This window comes from Oryx dammah, unplaced genomic scaffold, assembly GCF_014754425.2.
Source record: "Oryx dammah isolate SB20612 unplaced genomic scaffold, SCBI_Odam_1.1 HiC_scaffold_27, whole genome shotgun sequence".
In the NCBI taxonomy this organism is placed as follows: domain Eukaryota; kingdom Metazoa; phylum Chordata; class Mammalia; order Artiodactyla; family Bovidae; genus Oryx; species Oryx dammah.
In genome coordinates, this window is record NW_024070211.1 from 98,629,050 (window position 1) to 98,647,045 (window position 17,996).

The 17,996-nt window shown below is 41.0% G+C and overlaps 1 protein-coding gene across 3 annotated transcripts in view; it reads left to right on the top strand.

The window, feature by feature from the left end:
• The window catches only part of TANC1 (tetratricopeptide repeat, ankyrin repeat and coiled-coil containing 1), a 242,270-nt gene that overhangs the window by 67,534 nt on the left and 156,740 nt on the right, over positions 1–17,996 (top strand). For all 3 annotated transcript variants that reach the window (XM_040229144.1, XM_040229146.1, XM_040229145.1), the window contains exon 3: positions 13,350–13,429. In XM_040229144.1, coding sequence (XP_040085078.1) covers positions 13,369–13,429 — 61 coding nt within the window. In that variant the 5' untranslated portion in view covers positions 13,350–13,368. The remainder of the gene's footprint in view (positions 1–13,349; positions 13,430–17,996) is intronic.

Below are 17,996 nucleotides of genomic sequence, written 5' to 3' on the forward strand. Positions count from 1 at the left end.
TTTCTGACATGTCTTCAGGATCGCTTCTCCTTTCATACTAAAGACTTATCATCAGCCCATGCCATAGACTCCTTACAGGAGTTCCTTTTTCATCTGTGGTGATGGTTTATCAGCTGCTGTGATTACAGTGGCCCTATGAACAAGAAATAAAGCTTCCCCTTTGCAATGATAGCACCTAGAGGTGGAAGATATTACCCTGTCAAACGGGAAGGGAAGCAGTGTTCCTGTTAGACGGATGAGTCAGTGAAAGGCGAAATAACTTGCCCAAGGTCACTTAGTTAATAACTTGATGCCTCCTACCTTTACTCAGAGAGCTGTCATTGTCACATATCAGGAAGGTGGCCCATGTGAGTTGCGGTTCATAACTCTGTTGTATGATATAAGTAGAAAACTTCACAGGAAGGAGAAGGGAAAAGAGAAGAAGATGTAATCAGGGGCGGCTGTTAAGGAGCTAATCGCCTTTATGAGGATTGGGACTGGGGTCTCTAGTTGCTGTAAACCTTACATAGGACAGCGTTCTGTGGTCTGGTCACACCCGTGGAGCTGTGTGAGAAAGGGTGTGACCACATGCAGAGACTGAGCTTCATAGCCACACCCTAGGTGGTACTGCACCGGCTTCGGCCTCATGGCTACTGTGGCCTGGCATTGGCTTTTTCCCCAGCTCTCCTCAGCTGGATCCATAACAACTGTGCTTTGTCACCCTCATGCAAAAGCCACTTTGTCTTTGAGACTTGTATTCTGTGTTTTCCTAGTCACCTTCCTAGCTCCCCTCTCCCTGGTTCATTGAGGACTTGGGAGGTAGCAATTCAGAGCCTGAGCTTTCAAGTCAGAGCTGGGTTCAAGTCCCAGCTTCACCTTTATGAATTGTGTAATCTTGGACAAGTTGTTCAGCTCTCTAAGCCTTTGTGTTCTTATTTATAAAAAGGAATCATAGATGATTTTTTAAAGATTTTAAAAATGAGGTTGCTGAAGAATATAAAACTCTTCCACTTAACTGATATACAGTAAAGAAAGGAAAGTGAAAGTCACTCAGTCGTGTCTGATTCTTTGCAACCCCATGGGCTATAGCTTGCCAGGCTCCTCTGTCCGTGGAGTTCTCCAGGCCAGAATAGTGGAGTGGGTAGCCATTCCCTTCTCCAGGGGATCTTCCTAACTCCGAAATCGAACTGGGGTCTCCCGCATTGCAGGAGGATTCTTTACCAGCTAAGCTACCAGGAAAACCTGATATATAGTAAAGACTTTGGTAAATACTGGCTGTTAGGGTGGTGGTTGATATCCATAACCTTGCCTCCCTTACTGCAGGGAGCATCTGAATGGCCCTTTCCCAGGCCAAGAATCAAGTTCCTAGACTTCTTTGCTTCCGATCCTCACTTGAGGATGTTCCACTTCAGTGAACCGTGCTGTTGGCAGTCATGTGGGCTTTAACAGTGTCTGGAATTGTTCCATATCCAAGAATTTAAAATTAAGGGGGTCAGACAGCCTCTGCTTAGCCTCTTCATTCGCTTAGTCCCTCTGTATTTGTTCTTTGATCTCTCTGACACACCATCCCTGTTCTCTCTGGCTGTCCTTTTCAGGGCTCCACTCGCTTCCTGTCCAGCCTCACCACTCTGGGTACTCTTGTATGAGCACCCCCGACCACTCCTGTTGCACCTGCACTGCCAACACCTGATGGCCAATCAAGCCTGTTGTCCTCTGGATGGTTCTTCCTTGGGGCTGAGCATCAGAGGATGGAATTGCACATTTTTCTTGTGTCTTGCTCTTGGTTGGGCAATCAGAACTGTTGAGCTGTCCTTTTAATCTTGTGCTTGCCTTCCTCTTCTCTACAGGGGCTATTCTGAACCATCTCTGCTCCTCTCAGACTTCAGTTTCACTTTACAGAGAAAAGGGAGGCCTGGACTTGTGGCTTCCTGCCCATGTTTGTTGATGATATTGTCTTCCTCCTTCAACATATTATACTTTGCGCCCCTCTTTGACTGGCACAGAGTGGAGAGTCAGAAATGTGTGCAGAATGAAACACCTAGCCCAGTGCTTATTCTGTAATTGGAAAATCGGGTTGTAACCCTGTCTTAGGAGAGTCAGGACAAGTTCCTCTGATGCTCAGGGTCTTGCATTTTAAACAAGGAGGTTACATTTACTTAAATTTATTAGGCTGGCAATGTGTTTTGAGGTACAGTTTTTCCCTTTGAGAATTAGACATGGATTAAGATTGGGTTCCTCTCTGATACATCTGTTGATATTGAAGTGAGAAAACTGTGCTGGTGAAGCTTGGCAGGGTCTGACCATTCAGAGGCCCACAGCCTAGTGGAGGAGGCAAGCGGGCAAGCAATTAAAGTAAGACCAGGAAGGCTTCTAAGAGGAAGCTTTTGAAATAGATTTTTGAAGTGGGCTTGTGAAATGCCTTTTCTTTCTCTAATAAATTAAATATCTGTGGCCATCTGGATGGTGGTGGTGATGGTAATAATGTCACAGTTATTTTGTTCTCTAGTTAGGTAGTGTCATGCTCTTAGGTTGGGAGGCAGGTGCCTGATTGGGGACCACCTGGGTGAAGCTTCTCGATGAGCAGAGGCTTTCTGCAAGGCTGGTGCTCCATCCTGCATGAGAACCATGGCCGGGAGGCATAATGATAATTGCCAGGAACTCTGCACTTGGTTTGGAGAAGGCAATGGCAACCCATTCCGGTACTCTTGCTTGGAAAATCCCATTGGATGGAGGAGCCTGGTAGGCTGCAGTCCATGGGGTTGTGAAGAGTCAGACATGACTGAGCAACTTCACTTTCACTTTTCACTTTCATGCATTGGAGAAGGAAATGGCAACCCACTCCAGTGTTCTTGCCTGGAGGATCCCAGAGATGGCAGAGCCTAGTGGGCTGCCGTCTGTGGGGTTGCACAGAGTTGGACATGAATGAAGCGACTTGCTTACTCCTTGGAAGAAAAGTTATGACCAACCTAGATAGCATATTGAAAAGCAGAGACATTATTTTGCCAACAAAGGTCCGTCTAGTCAAGGCTATGGTTTTTCCAGTGGTCATGTATGGATGTGAGAGTTGGACTGTGAAGAAAGCTGAGTGCGGAAGAATTGATGCTTTTGAACTGTGGTGTTGGAGAAGACTCTTGAGAGTCCCTTGGACTGCAAGGAGATCCAACCAGTCCATTCTGAAGGAGATCAGCCCTGGGATTTCTTTGGAAGGACTGATGCTAAAGCTGAAACTCCAATACTTTGGCCACCTCATGCAGAGTTGACTCATTGGAAAAGACCCTGATGCTGGGAGGGATTGGGGGCAGGAGGAGAAGGGGACGACAGAGGATGAGATGGCTGGATGGCATCACTGACTCGATGGACGTGAGTCTGAGTGAACTCCGGGAGTTGGTGATGGACAGGGAGGCCTGGCGTGCTGCGATTCACGGGGTCACAAAGAGTCCGACACGACTGAGCGACTGAACTGAACTGAACTGAACTGAAGCGACTTAGCAGCAGCAGCAGCAGCAGCAGCAGCTGCTGCTGCACTTGGTTATTTCCCTATCTGAGCCTTTCCTGGTTTGAGCCAGAATGTATTGATTTCAGGTTTTGGCTTCTCTGTTGTTGTACTTATCCCTTCTGTGTGTGTATTCAAAATCCAAAAATAAAACCTACCTGCAGCTGGTACTTCTGATAGCCTGATAACACAGCAGATCCTGCCATGGGAATGTGGTGTTCATTGTGTGTAAGTCAAATAACTTTGTCCATAAACTTGGAAATTAGTACTTGGAAACAGAAGAATTCTTACATTATTAGCCCAAATCTGTTGTGGGAGAGAATTGCTATTGATTTTGATTTCCTCTCCATAACAACCCTGCTGTTCTTTCATTTAAGGAGACTTACTTGGTGTTTGTTATGTATAAGGGACATTTTTAGGTGCCATGGGAGATTTGTAGAGTTTAACATTTTTCACTGTGATTTTGATTGATACTACAAAGTGAGGCATGGGATTAAAGGTACCTTTTGACTATCATGGCCTGGGAAGGTTTTATGAAGGGGATGGTATTCAAAGTTGAATGAAACAAATCTCTTCACAATATAGGAAAATGGATCTTGTAGCCAGAAGCAGGTAACTTCTTCATATTTTCTTCCAAAAGTAAAATTTCTCTTCTGCCAAGTGTTATCAAAATGAAAACTTCTTTAAACAAACTTGTATGTAGTAATTTTTTAGCAACATGAAATGTTAGATTAGGAGACTCAGATTTTTAAAGACATGTTTCTCAAAACAACTTGTATATCTTTTTAAAATAGGGGTTGAAAATAACTTCAATCTAATAGGGAATTTGCACTGAATTTGGTGCATCAGAACTTAAGCATCTGAGTTTCCCTCCAGAACTCTTTCAAATTCACATTACTTGTGACTGTAAATTTACTTTCCTTTTAATAACTCATACTCAAACTTGGCATCTTTTTGCCTAAGACAAACCGAACTTTAAAGAACAGCAGAATTAGAGGTAGAGTTTGTAGAATGACTTCAAATAAAGAGGACCAAATGGTTAGGTCTGTTGTGTCTTAGGGCATCGTTCCCCTCTGCTTTATCTCCTTTTCCCCAGCTCTGCATGTTAAGCCATATGAAAGGCCACTATTTTAACTTATCATCACAATTGCTTTCTGATTTCTTGATCAATAACTCCTTCTCTTTTCCTGCAACTTTCCTGGATGAAGCATCTGCATCCCAGAGACATTTAGTGGCCTGTTTCCTGTCACAGTGCCCGGGTCAGGTCTCCTGATTCCTAGGTTTTCTCTACTAGCCAGGGTGGGGAAAAATGTGAGAGAGACTGCCTGGAATTTCAAGTATTCAACAAGGGTTGGTTTTTCTCCCCAGCCTCCTGGGAACTCTAAAAGAATGTCGTCAAGATATGGCTCTTGCTTTCAGGAAGCTTCTATTAACAATATAGCTTTCCATGAGTTTCCAGCAGCAGCCAGCGCCCCCCCAGCAGAGCTCTTTGTTTCCTTTTGTTTAGCTTGCTCTCTTCCGTATTATTTATCCTATAGGCTGCTTTAGACACCATCACCTCCATCTCCGCTGTCACCCGTTTCCTTTCTTTTGATAAATAGTAAAAGTTGCCAATGCAAAGGAAAGTTCTAAAGGCAGTTCTACAAATGTCATGACTATTATGTTACTGCTACTGCTACTGATAACTCACTTCAGTTGTGCCCGACTCTGAATCTCAAATCTTATTAGGTTGAAAAATTTTTGAGCCCCTAAAATTGAGGATATTTTTGATGTCTCTCTTCTCTGAAATTAAAAAAAAATTTTTTTTAATGAGTATGCGTATCTTACTTTCCAGTGTTTTTCACTTGTAAATATTGCTACTCTGGCTTTATTTATTTATTTATTTTTACAAATTAAGTAGGTTATTTTTATTTATTTTTTGAAGTATAATTGACATACAATACTATATTTGTTTTGATGTAAAATACAATGATTTGACAAATTTATGTGAAATGATCACAGTAAGTTTAGTTACCATTTTTCACCATACACAGTTGCTGTCACGTTTCTTTTGATGAGAACTTTCAATATTTACTTAGCAACTTTCCAGCTTATAATACAATGCTATTGATTATTATCACCATGCTGTACATTACATCCCCTTTAAAATTTTTTTATTTTATTTTATTTTAAATTATTTTTTGGAGGCTAATTACTTTACAATATTGTATTGGTTTTGCTATACATTGACATGAATCTGCCACGGGTGTACACGTGTTCCTCATCCTGAACTCCCCTCCCGCCTCCTTCCCCATTCCATCCCTCTGGGTCATCCCAGTGCACCAGCCCCGAGCACCCTGTCTCATGCATCGAACCTGGACTGGCGATCCGTTTCACATATGATAATATACATGTTTCAGTGACTAAAGAATGGAGTCATCTTCTGAGACTGCTTTACTGTGAGGTCAGGTAGATGGTTTGATGCAAGAAGTCCCTTTCCATGGAGTGAGCAAAGAGCGTATGTTTAGGTGTCCAGGATAACTGGATAAGGTTTTATTATCTTGAGATTTTAAGGCTGACTCAGGCGTGGACATGAAAGGGTATTGTAAAATGCAGCATTTTCCTCCCAAGTATCTCATGGACTTAACTGAGATTTTTGCATTCTTTGCAAATGAAAATATATAGGAATGTTCTTTATAATTTATAAACTGCTATAAATGTTGTTTAATTGCTTGATTTGGAGGAAATAGCTCATCTGTGTTCATTGCAACCTAGTTAAATCTGTCAACAAATACTGAGAACAGAGTGGGTGCGAAGACTGTGTTCCGGCTTCTGTTTGTATCTATTCAAGAATAAACGTAGTCCCCGCCCTCAGCTCATGGATTCGACTTGAAATAAAGTAAATAGGCAGTATGGCACTGCAGAAGAGGAAGGTTTGAAGGCTGGTTTTACTTTATGATTTCACACAAAGTGGTCATGTTTATGATACTGCCATTGGGATTGCAGACTGAAATAGGTTTTTGTCTTGTTTTGAAGTCATCTCGCTGTTTAATCTAGGATAACTTTTGTTATATTTTATATACCATTGTAATCACTGTGCAGAATGCTTATTTAACATATAACATGGAGACATTATGCCTATCTCCAAAGAGTTTATGTGTTAAAGGAGATATCTGAGAAGTAAAAGTAAACTAAATAGTTGATGTAACTTCTTGAGTTTTAGAAGGAAGAATCTGTGGCATTTGGGAAACTTAGATGTTGAATGATAGTAGAAAAACAAGAAAATCTGGGTGACTTCAGATCATTGAAGATAATGTCATATGCTCATTCTATTTTCTTTTAAATGAACATTATAGGAAATTTTCTCTCATTAGATAATTTCAGTTGTTGTGACCTAGAGGCTGGTTTTTTCTCTCTTCCTCAAAAATATATAAAGAAATGAGAACCAAAGTTCTCCACTTTTTCCAATATTTATTTTTAAATATTTATATCCAACCATATGTTTATACTACTTGTGTGGTAGAAGCTAAGGTTTTTATGGGGCAGAAATTGAGGGATTCTATTTGGCCAGTGTTTGTTTTTGTTATACCTGTGACTCTTGATCTGTAATACAGTAAAGTGAAAAAGGACAATATTTCTTATTTTATCCTATCATGCTTGTTTTTAAGTACACCGTTACATGTATGATCTTTTAATTTAGCAGGAACTTGATAACTTCTTTTTTGTACAGTTCTTCTGTGTATTCTTGCCCCCTCTTCTTAATATCTTCTGCTTCGGTTAGGTCCATACCATTTCTGTCCTTTATCGAGCCCATCTTTGCATGAAGTGTTCCCTTGGTATCTCTAATTTTCTTGAAGAGATTCTAGTCTTTCCCATTCTGTTGTTTTCCTCTGTTTCTTTGCATTGATCACTGAGGAAGGCTTTCTTATCTCTCCTTGCTATTCTTTGGAACTCTGCATTCAGATGCTTATATCTTTCCTTTTCTCCTTTGCTTTTCACTTCTCTTCTTTTCACAGCTATTTGTAAGGCCTCCCCAGACAGCGATTTTGCTTTTTTTCATTTTTTTTCTATGGGGATGGTCTTGATCCCTGTCTTCTGTACAAGTCACGAACCTCCATCCATAGTTCATCAGGCACTCTGTCTATCAAATCTAGTCCCTTAAATCTATTTCTAACTTCCACTATATAATCTTAAGGGATTTGATTTAGGTCATACCTGAATGGTCTAGCAGTTTTCCCTACTTTCTTCAATTTCAGTCTGAATTTGGCAATAAGGAGTTCATGATCTGAGCCACAGTCAGCTCCTGGTCTTGTTTTTGTTGACTGTATACAGCTTCTCCATCTTTGGCTGCAAAGAATATAATCAATCTGATTTCGGTGTTGACCATCTGGTGATGTCCATGTGTAGAATCTTCTCTTGTGTTGTTGGAAGAGGGTGTTTGCTATGACCAGGGCGTTCTCTTGGCAGAACTCTATTAGCCTTGGCCCTGCTTCATTCTGTACTCCAAGGCCAAATTTGCCAGGTGTTTCTTGACTTCCTACTTTAGCATTCCAGTCCCCTATAATGAAAAGGACATCTTTTTTGGGTGTTAGTTCTGAAAGGTCTTGTAGGTCTTCATAGAACCATTCAACTTCAGCTTCTTCAGCGTTACTGGTTGGGGCAGGCTTGGATTACCATGATATTGAATGGCTTGCCTTGGAAACGAGCAGAGATCATTCTGTCATTTTTGAGATTGCATCCAGGTACTGCATTTCGGACTCTTTCGTTGACCGTGATGGCTACTCCATTTCTTTTAAGGTATACCTACCCACAATAGTAGATATAATGGTCATCTGAGTTAAATTCACCCATTCCAGTCCATTTTAGTTCACGACCCAGATAATTATGATGGTGTGATCACTCACCTAGAGCCAGACATCCTGGAATGTGAAGTCAAGTGGGCCTTAGAAAGCATCACTACAAACAAAGCTAGTGAAGGTGATGGAATTCCAGTTGAACTATGTCAAATCCTGAAAGATGATGCTGTGAAAGTATTGCACTCAATATGCCAGCAAATTTGGAAAACTCAGCTGTGGCCACAGGACTGGAAAAGATTAGCTTTCAACCCCGAAGAAAGGCAATGCCAAAGAATGCTCAAACTACCACACAATTGCACTCATCTCACATGCTAGTAAAGTCATGCTCAAAATTCTCCAAGCCAGGATTCAGCAGTATGTGAACCGTGAAATTCCAGATGTTCAAGCTGGTTTTAGAAAAGGCAGAGGAACCAGAGATCAAATTGCCAACATCTGCTGGATCATCAAAAAAGCAAGAGAGTTCCAGAAAAACATCTATTTCTGCTTTATTGACTATGCCAAAGCCTTTGACTGTGTGGATCACAATAAACTGTGGAAAATTCTTCAAGAGATGGGGATACCAGACCACCTGACCTGCCTCTTGAGAAACCTATATGCAGGTCAGGAAGCAGCAGTTAGAACTGGACATGGAACAACAGACTGGTTCCAAAGAGGAAAAGGAGGACATCAAGGCTGTATATTGTCACCCTGCTTATTTAACTTCTATGCAGAGTACATCATGAGAAACGCTGGGCTTGAAGAAGCACAAGCTGGAATCAAGATTGCCGGGGGAAATATCAATCACCTCAGATATGCAGATGACACCACCCTTATGGCAGAAAGTGAAGAGGAACTAAAGAGCCTCTTGATGAATGTGAAAGAGGAGAGTGAAACGGTTGGCTTAAAGCTCAACATTCAGAAAACGAAGATCATGGCATCTGGTCGCATCACTTCATGGGAAATAGATGGGGAAACAGTGGAAACAGTGTCAGACTTTATTTTTTGGGGCTCCAAAATGACTGCAGATGGTGATTGCAGCCATGAAATTAAAAGGCGCCTACTCCTTGGAAGGAAAGTTATGATCAACCTAGATAGCATATTGAAAAGCAGAGACATTACTTTGCCAACAAAGGTTCGTCTAGTCAAGGTTATGGTTTTTCCAGTGGTCATGTATGTATGTGAGAGTTGGACTGTGAAGAGAGCTGAGTGCGGAAGAATCGATGCTTTTGAACTGTGGTGTTGGAGAAGACTCTTGAGAGACCCTTGGACTGCAAGGAGATCCAACCAGTCCATTCTAAAGGAGATCAGTCCTGGGTGTTCATTCGAAGGACTGATGCTGAAGCTGAAACTCCAGTACTTTGGCCACCTCTTGCGAAGAGTTGACTCATTGGAAAAGACCCTGATGCTGGGAGGGATTGGGGGCAGGAAGAGAAGGGGATGACAGAGGATGAGATGGCTGGATGGCATCACCGACTTGACGGACATGAGTTTGAGTGAACAATAGACAGGGGGGCCTGGCGTGCTGCAATTCATGGGGTCACAAAGAGTCAGGCACGACTGAGCAACTGAACTGAACTGATAACTTCTGGTAGTTTCTTTTTTTCTGGCAATTTCTTTTCTGGGTGTTGGGCTTATTATTTAATCATTTGGATCTGAATTACTGTGCCTGGAAGGCTGGTGTGCATAATTTCTATGTGATTCACTTCTGTAGCAGGCAGTGCTCACCCTTTTTAGATGAACAATGACAGTAGTTGAAGTTGCTACAGGAAGGGAGGTGATGCAGAAGGTGTCATTCAGGAAGAGTCCTGCAGCTGCTCTCATAAGACTGCTTCACGGTGGCATTTGCATTCGAGAATTTAACACTATCTTTTTTTTTTTTTTTTTTTAGTCCTCTAATTGGAATCAGAAACTTAATATTCTTTATGTCTTACATAGATGGTACTTGGCAAAGTGACTCCCCTTGGCAGAACTCTTTCTCATGAGAGCTTTTGTTTCAAGCCAGAACTCTGGTTTATTAATTTATTCCCAGAGTCATATCTGCCAACAAGCTAGGCAATTGTGTTGGGTTGACTAGAGCCAGCACACTCTCCTCCACCGTTGTTAGGTTAAAAAGTCAGATTATGAGACCCTGCTCAGTGAGAACAGAATCAGAAGAAGGGAAAGTAGTTACGATGCCAGTGTTAAATAGCACTGGGTACCGTAGGCTAGAGGGTCTGTTTCTGGATGTGGGGGGGTATGTACTTATGAATTCATAGGTACTATCAGGTGTGCAGAGAATCTTCTCTGGATGATACTGCTAATGTGGGCCCCACCAGCCTATTACTGCTCTTGCTGTTTCTCACCACCTTCCTTCAGATGGGCTCAGTGTTTAAATGGTCTGTTGATGTATGTCAAGTTCCAGTTACATCTTTTGAGCCATGACTAAGTGGGACTTTGCAGAGCTCTACTCTGATCTGTGTTAATTTCAGAATTTAGCCCACAGAGAGCAGTCTTTCTTTTTTCCTTTCCAGCTTATGTGTGTATGGGGCTAGGAGGGGTCCTTAATTTTTCACTCAGATACAGTCATTTAAGGGGGGCCTCCCAGATGGCACAGTGGTCAAGAATCTGCTTGCCAATGCAGGAGACATGGTTTCGATCCCTGGGTTGGGAAGATCCCCTGGAGCAGGAAATGTCAATCTACTCCAGTATTCTTGCTTGGAAATTTTTCATGGACAGAGGAGTCTGGCGGGCTACAGTCCACGGGGTCACAAAGAGTTGGACACAGCCGAGCAACTGAGCATGCTCACACACATAATCAAAATTTCTCCATGTTGCAGTCTAGATATCATTTAGAATATAAATGTAGGCTGTTTCCATTGAGTTACTATTTAGTGGGGGAAGCAAGAACTGGGAGGAAAACTTATAGCAGATATTTGATAGCCTCTTCATTGGAGACCACTGGTATGGAAGATGTGACTCTGCTGAAAACAGCTGAGCTCCCTGAAATAGGTATCTAAGGTACCTGAGATGAGATGCCCAACTCCATGTCTGCCAGTCCTTAGCCTGTGGGACATGTATTCCAGAAGGTGTGTAGATCTGTTGTCTACTGGTGGAGACCTGGGTGGTTAATCAGGGGAAGCTTCACCACCACGATGGGGCCTGAGCTGTTCAGTGATCCAGGAAAACACAGGGAAAAGTTTCATGAGGACCTTGGCCAAGCTCTGCTGACAAGGCTCCATCGATAATTGTCTTTGTCTTATCTCTTTAGTATGTAGTCTTTGCTAAATGACAAACCTTGAAGTTTGGTTGATTGGTTTTTTAATTTGGAAAAGAAAATGTCTGTGCTTACCAGGCATGTATTTATTATCTAATTTTGCCTACCCCTCCCTTTTTTTAAATGCCACAACATTTTGCATTGTTTCCTTCAAGCATGACTGTCAAGAGAAATCTGTGCTTCCACAGTTCCCCTATGGAAGCACACTGTGGCCCACTTCCAAATTCAGAGCTTGCGCGTCATGAAATCCATGTCTTTTCACAAGGGTCCATTCAAGTAGCTTTTTAAAAAAGAATTAGGCTCTGAGCCATTCCCCTTTCGTGTGTAGACTTTTTTTCTGTAAGATGATTTAACGCTCAATAAGTTTCACTGTGGCTTTCTCCAAATTCTGCTTAAATTATTTTCTTCCTAGTATCTTTCAGGTTGGTTGGTTGGTTGGTAATTTTTTTTGGCTGGTTTGATTGCTCTTGTCCGAAGCTTTCATTACATGGAGCAGAGAGGCCAGCACGTTGGAAGGAGGGGGACCCTTGCTGGGAGTCTGCTGTTTAGATTCTGGCCCTACTATTAATTAGCTGTGTGACCCTTGGGCGAGTTGGCCTCCCAGGGTCTCTGGTTCTTCATCAGGAAAACAAAAGGCTTGGAAAGATAAATACAGGCCCAGACCCAGTGATAAGAGAGGTCACCCTGTGTGCCTATGTTGTACATGGGACACTTCCTCCCTCTCAGCAGAAAACCTCAAATCAACTCTGGGGTTGTGTGTGCTTGTGTGGGGTGTTATCCCGAGGCCTTTGGAAGCATTGGTGCTCACGAGGCAGGTTTTTTTGCAGAAGAGTTGTCTGTCCCCTCTCTGCTTTCTATTCAGCAGCAAGCTGCTCGCCTTCTTCTACCTGCCTCTCAGCGTGTTAACAAGGGTGTGATGGTAACACAACCCACTCAGATTTGTTACTGTTTGGGGTTGTCTGGCCAGCTCATCTGAGTTAGTGGAGGGAAGAGAACTGAAGAAGCCTAACTGGCAAAATAATGGTCCTTTTGTCTGTCTCTTGCTGGAGGGGTAGTTTTATGTTACATCTTAGGCCTGGACCATTGTGTTGTTTTTATGTGCTCAATATAACCCTGCTTAAAAAATACAGCTCATTATTTAAGGGATTCAGCCACAGGCTTGTTCAGCTTACCTCCTTACCCCCACCTCCAAAGTCCTAACTATATGTGGTAAAAACCCATTGCAGTGTGTGCTATTTGATCAGATCCCCTGACATCAGGGTTGAAAAGTGTTCCCCCTGTATTTATTTTCCAAATGTTTTTCAGTAATGTTTTGTTCTGATTAGCCTTCCAAAATGTTTTCCTTATGGTTGTATAATCAGTAGCACCTGTAAACCATGCCGTTAACCATGTAGCTTCCTTCTTAACTGTTACCTTTTTGATTCTGTCTTAATGTTTTCTTTTCATGAACCGGGGCAGACCCACATTCCTATGCCAGACATCTTACAGTAATGTGTCCACATTTTGCCTCATAACCTTAATTAGATGTGGAATGCTGAGAACGCACCATTGTGGGTTTTTTTTTTTTTTCTACTTTTATAAAAAGACAGTGACCTGATCACTTCATTAAGTGTTACAAAACACTGTGTCTTTAGCCTTTAGTTCCCCATGTTAGTTTATTCACAGAACATTAAAGTAAAACTCGAGTTACCTTTATCTTATCCTAAGTGATCTGTTTGTTTGAAGACAAGTTGCCTTTTGTGTCAGTATGCAAGTTCACTTCCAATTTATAATCCTTAATTCCTCTTCCTTCCCCTCCTTTTCTCTTTAGAAGCAAAGGAGTGTTGAAAATGTTAAAGGCTGTGCTGAAGAAGAGCCGAGAGGGAGGAAAGGGAAGCAAGAAGGAAACAGGTATGTGTCCAAGACGGAGTTGAGCTGAGCAAGCATGGTCGTTGTGAGTCCGAAAGGCCCTGCTTAATCCACGCTGCTGTTGTTTTGGGAATGGATCAGAGAAGTGATGCGGGTTAGAACAAACAGCATCCAGGAGACCATGAGAAGCTGAATGTATTTCTGTGCTTTCTTCTGGGAGGGGACTTTGAAAATTGAGTTTGGGTTCTGAACCAAATCCTTTCCCTGAAGACTTGTAAGGGTTGTAATTTTATCATTTTATTCAGATCCAGAGGCAGAGTTATACATATTGAGGGAGAGCAGGTGTGCCTAGGAATTTGGTTTCTAGAAAGCCCTTTCTCTTTTCCCACACACTCTTGCATTTTATATGTTTGACCAACTGCTGGCTGACTGTTCCTCATCTTTTGAGTATCAGATTTTACCCCTAACAGGTGTAGCCCCACTGATTGCCAGGCTGCTAGTTTTCATTATGATGAGAGCTACTTAATTTGGCTTGGATTTCTCTCCTGCTTGTAGAGTTCTGGTGCGTACGTGGTCATTGTATGATTCTACACTGCATTCTGTGTGGTAAAGTCCTCTAAGGTTATTTTGGCGACCACTCACCAGAAAAACTACGTTATCTGCCTGTGTTGCACAATAAAAATCTGTTAGCATGGATCGATTGCCCTGAAATGTGCCATTTCACTCTGTAAACTCATGTTAATCTAGAGTCAGAGAATGGCTGATTTTCTGAGTTACTGTATACTGAATAACAGTTCAGTTTTAATTTCTATTAAGATATAAATAAGTTGAATTATAGTTAACTCTAATTTGAAAGATCTTGTAATGCCTTCCGGTAATATTGTTATGTTGTTTCTGTAAAAGAATAAGTGAACTTATAAAATTTTGTTTATATGGAACCTAGATGGATTTTCTGTTATTAATTTCCCTTTAACCAAGTAGAGATTTTGTTGTGAAGTTGCTGAAAAATTCCATTAAAAGCTTCTCATTAATGCCTGGCTAAGCAGATGCAAAGAAGAGACCAGTCTTTGATAATGGAAACAGGAGACCATAGTTAGCTCTTAACTTTAGGAAATCAACTTCCAGCTTTGAATAATTAATTAGGATTGTTACGATGGAGAATTTTCAGTTCACATAATTTCTGTGGGGCGGGCGGGTGGTTCTTCATCCTCTGCTGGGTCAAGACCAAAACCACCTCCTCTTGATTTTTCCAAAAGCTGTCTAAAACAAAAAATTTTTAACCAGTTCCAGCTCAGCTGACACTCATCCTAGGAACTGTGCTATTTGCTTCTTTAGATGCCTTTGTAATTTCCAGGATAAAGTTAGATCCTAAAGCTGTCTGTTAGGCTAGAGCTGCCAACCAGTGGGTTATTTTTCTCAGAGCCAGGGTCTCCAAGCCAAAACGCCCTATGAAGTAATGGAGTCTTTCACAACAGGCCATACCATCCTCTGTGACCCATGCCAGGCTCACGTGAAATCACAGTATATTAATGATTTTCGGCACCCTGCCTTTCAGATGGGCCAGACAGTGAACATTGTTTGTGTCTGAAACTTTTCCAATTGTAGAGCATATGATTTGGGGTTTATTTTCCCCTTTGGTCTTTAAAGAACAACTACTGTGTTTTCTGAATCATTTCTTCATAATAATTCCCACATTTTGGTTTTTCACTAATGCAAACCAACTTGAAAAAGCAATGGGAACTTTTCTCATAAAACATCTGTATGGTGTATGCCTTTTTCCTCCTAACTAGAACCTGGTTGTATTCCATTGGGGAACAAAGCAGATGGAATTTTAAATCTTGATGGTTATGTCACAAGATGATTGGGAAAAATACTTGGAATTTGACCATTCCTATGTTGAACTCTGTGCCAACTCTCATTATAGAAGTAAATCACAGCTAAGTTTCCCTGTAAATTAAAGCTGGCTAATCTACTGAGACTGCTCTGAAATTTGGGAAATAATATCTGCTGCAATATGGAAAATTTTTGCTCTACTGTTTTCAATTAAACCAGTCTTTGTTGCACACACAAAATAAAATTCATTTTTACGTGCTTGAACTCACAATCACAGAAATTTAGAAAATATTTGTCTAAAATGCTGAGTTCAACTTTTCATATCCTTTGTAGTTTTTTTTTTTTTTAACAATGTTGAACTATACTTTTATGTTGAACCTGTTTTTAAAATTTGGACAATCTCTCAGTTAAATTTAGTATTCTTCAAAAGAAAACAAATATATTTTCAGAGGTATTGAAAAGTCCTTAAACTATTGGTAAAATTTTGGCAGGTGTTGAAATTTAAGTTATATGTATATAAGGATATTTCAAGTATTACATATGGTGAGATATGAAGTTATTAAAAGTCATTGAGTCAACTCTAAAAATAGCAAAATTCTTTTTAAAATGTTTTCTTTTAAACCTAGGAAATGCTTATAGCTGAGCAAAAAGTATTTTCTGGAGGCTATAGAATTACTTTGGAGAATGCAGTATTAAAAAACTTTAAAATGCTTTTTGGGAAGGAACATTTACCTTGTCTCCACTAGGGCACCAGTGCAAAGGAACACTGAGTTTCTCTTGACCTTGAGTCAGGCCTACGGGAGCAAAAATCAATATTAAACCATAATGTGGAGAGGGCCAGATGAGGACATCTATTTTTTCTTTCCCTGTTCTTATGTTAGAACCTTGATCTAAAACATGCAAATGAGGTGTTATCTTTATTTGAAGCTCTCTAGAGATAGGTCTGCAGCCTCTCGCCTCACGTCTAAGTGACCTTTACTATCAGAAATCTACCATGTCACTATCATTAATGTTTCTTAATTTAAGAATAATTACTGAACTCTTAAGGTTTAAGAGTATTGGTATCAAGCCTGGACCTAATAGTTTAGAGAGGATATAAGAACAGGATTCCCAGTGGCTCAGATGATAAAGAGTCTGCCCACAACACAGGAGGCCCAAGTTCAATCCCTGGGTCTGGAAGGTTCCCTGGAGAAGGAAATGGTAACCCACGCCAGTGTTCATGCCTGGAGAATTCCATGGACAGAGGAGCCTGGCAGGCTACAGTCCACGGGGTCACAGGAGTCGGGAGATCACAAGAGACTGTGACTATACTTTCACTTTTTCTTTCAAGACCAGGATAGGAAATTAATATCTTTTCTGTACAGCAGAACTGACAATGAATAGGAAAAGAGGCCCATTTTATGATAGAAACAGAAACTTTATTTATTTATTTATTTATTTTTAATTTATTTTTTATTTTACTTTACAATTCTGTATTGGTTTTGCCATACATTGACATGAATCCACCACGGGTGTACATGTGTTCCCAAACATGAACCCCCCTCCCACGCCCCTCCCCACAACATCTCTCTGGGTCATTCCCGCGTACCAGCCCCAAGCGTGCCGTATCCTGCATTGGACATAGACTGGCAATTCGATTCTTACATGATATTATACATGAGAAACAGAAACTTTAAATAACAACCTAAGAGGAAATGTACAGGTTTTATATTGAAGAAAATACTAAAGCTTTGTTGGCAGACTTAAAAGAAGATCTGAATAAATGGCAAGAAATACTGTATTCCCTAATGGGCAGATTTCTTACTATTACTGATATTGCTACCACTGCTGTTATTTGGCTGCACTGCATGGCATGTGGGATCTTAGTTTCCTGACCAGGGATTGAACCCATGCCCCCTGCATTGGAAGAGTCTTAACCACTAGACCACCAGGGAAGACCCCAGATTTATTGTTTTAAACTGACTTACTCTTACAAAATTATACCTATGATTTAATCTCTAGTGAAATCCCATCTATTTTCTTTTTAAAGACGTACGTTTTTTTAGAGCCAGTTTTAGGTTCACAGCAAAATTGAGAGGAAGGCGCAGAGATTTTCTGTATACCCATGCCTCCACTCATCCTTAGCTCCCCATTGTCTGTGTTCTCCCATTAGGGAGGTACGTTTGTTACAACTGATGAACCTCCGATGATACATCATCATCACCCAAAGTCCATAGTTTACATTAGGGGTCACTCTTGGTGTTGAGCATTCTGTGGATTTGGCCAAGTATATAATAATGTGTACCCACCATTATTTTGGTTTTGACACATTGATTTGAAAGCTCATCTAGAAGCGAAAATGCTTGAGAATAGTCAAGGAGAAATTGTAAGTGTGGGGAAGATAGGGAGAATGGATATATATATTAATAAACGCATGGCTGAGTCCCTTCACTGTTCACCTGAAGCTATCACAACATTGTTAATCGGCTATTTCCCAATACAAAATAAAAAGTTAAAAAGATACAGTATGAAAACAATGCAATAATAGACTCTCTCCAGACCTGTGTTTTTCAGTGAACAAGAAAAAGATTGTCACTAAAAAACGTCAGAGGCTGAACCTGGTTCCCATGCCTGTGTTCTAGCTGTAGGGGAGACTAAACAAGTGTATATTTGGACTTCTTAGCTTCTCTAGGGCAAGGTGGACTTCCTTCTACCAAGACGTATGTTGGGGAGGGTTCTTGGTCATAGACATTTGCAGGCCCCCTCCACTTCAAAAGCTAACTAACATGGATATCTA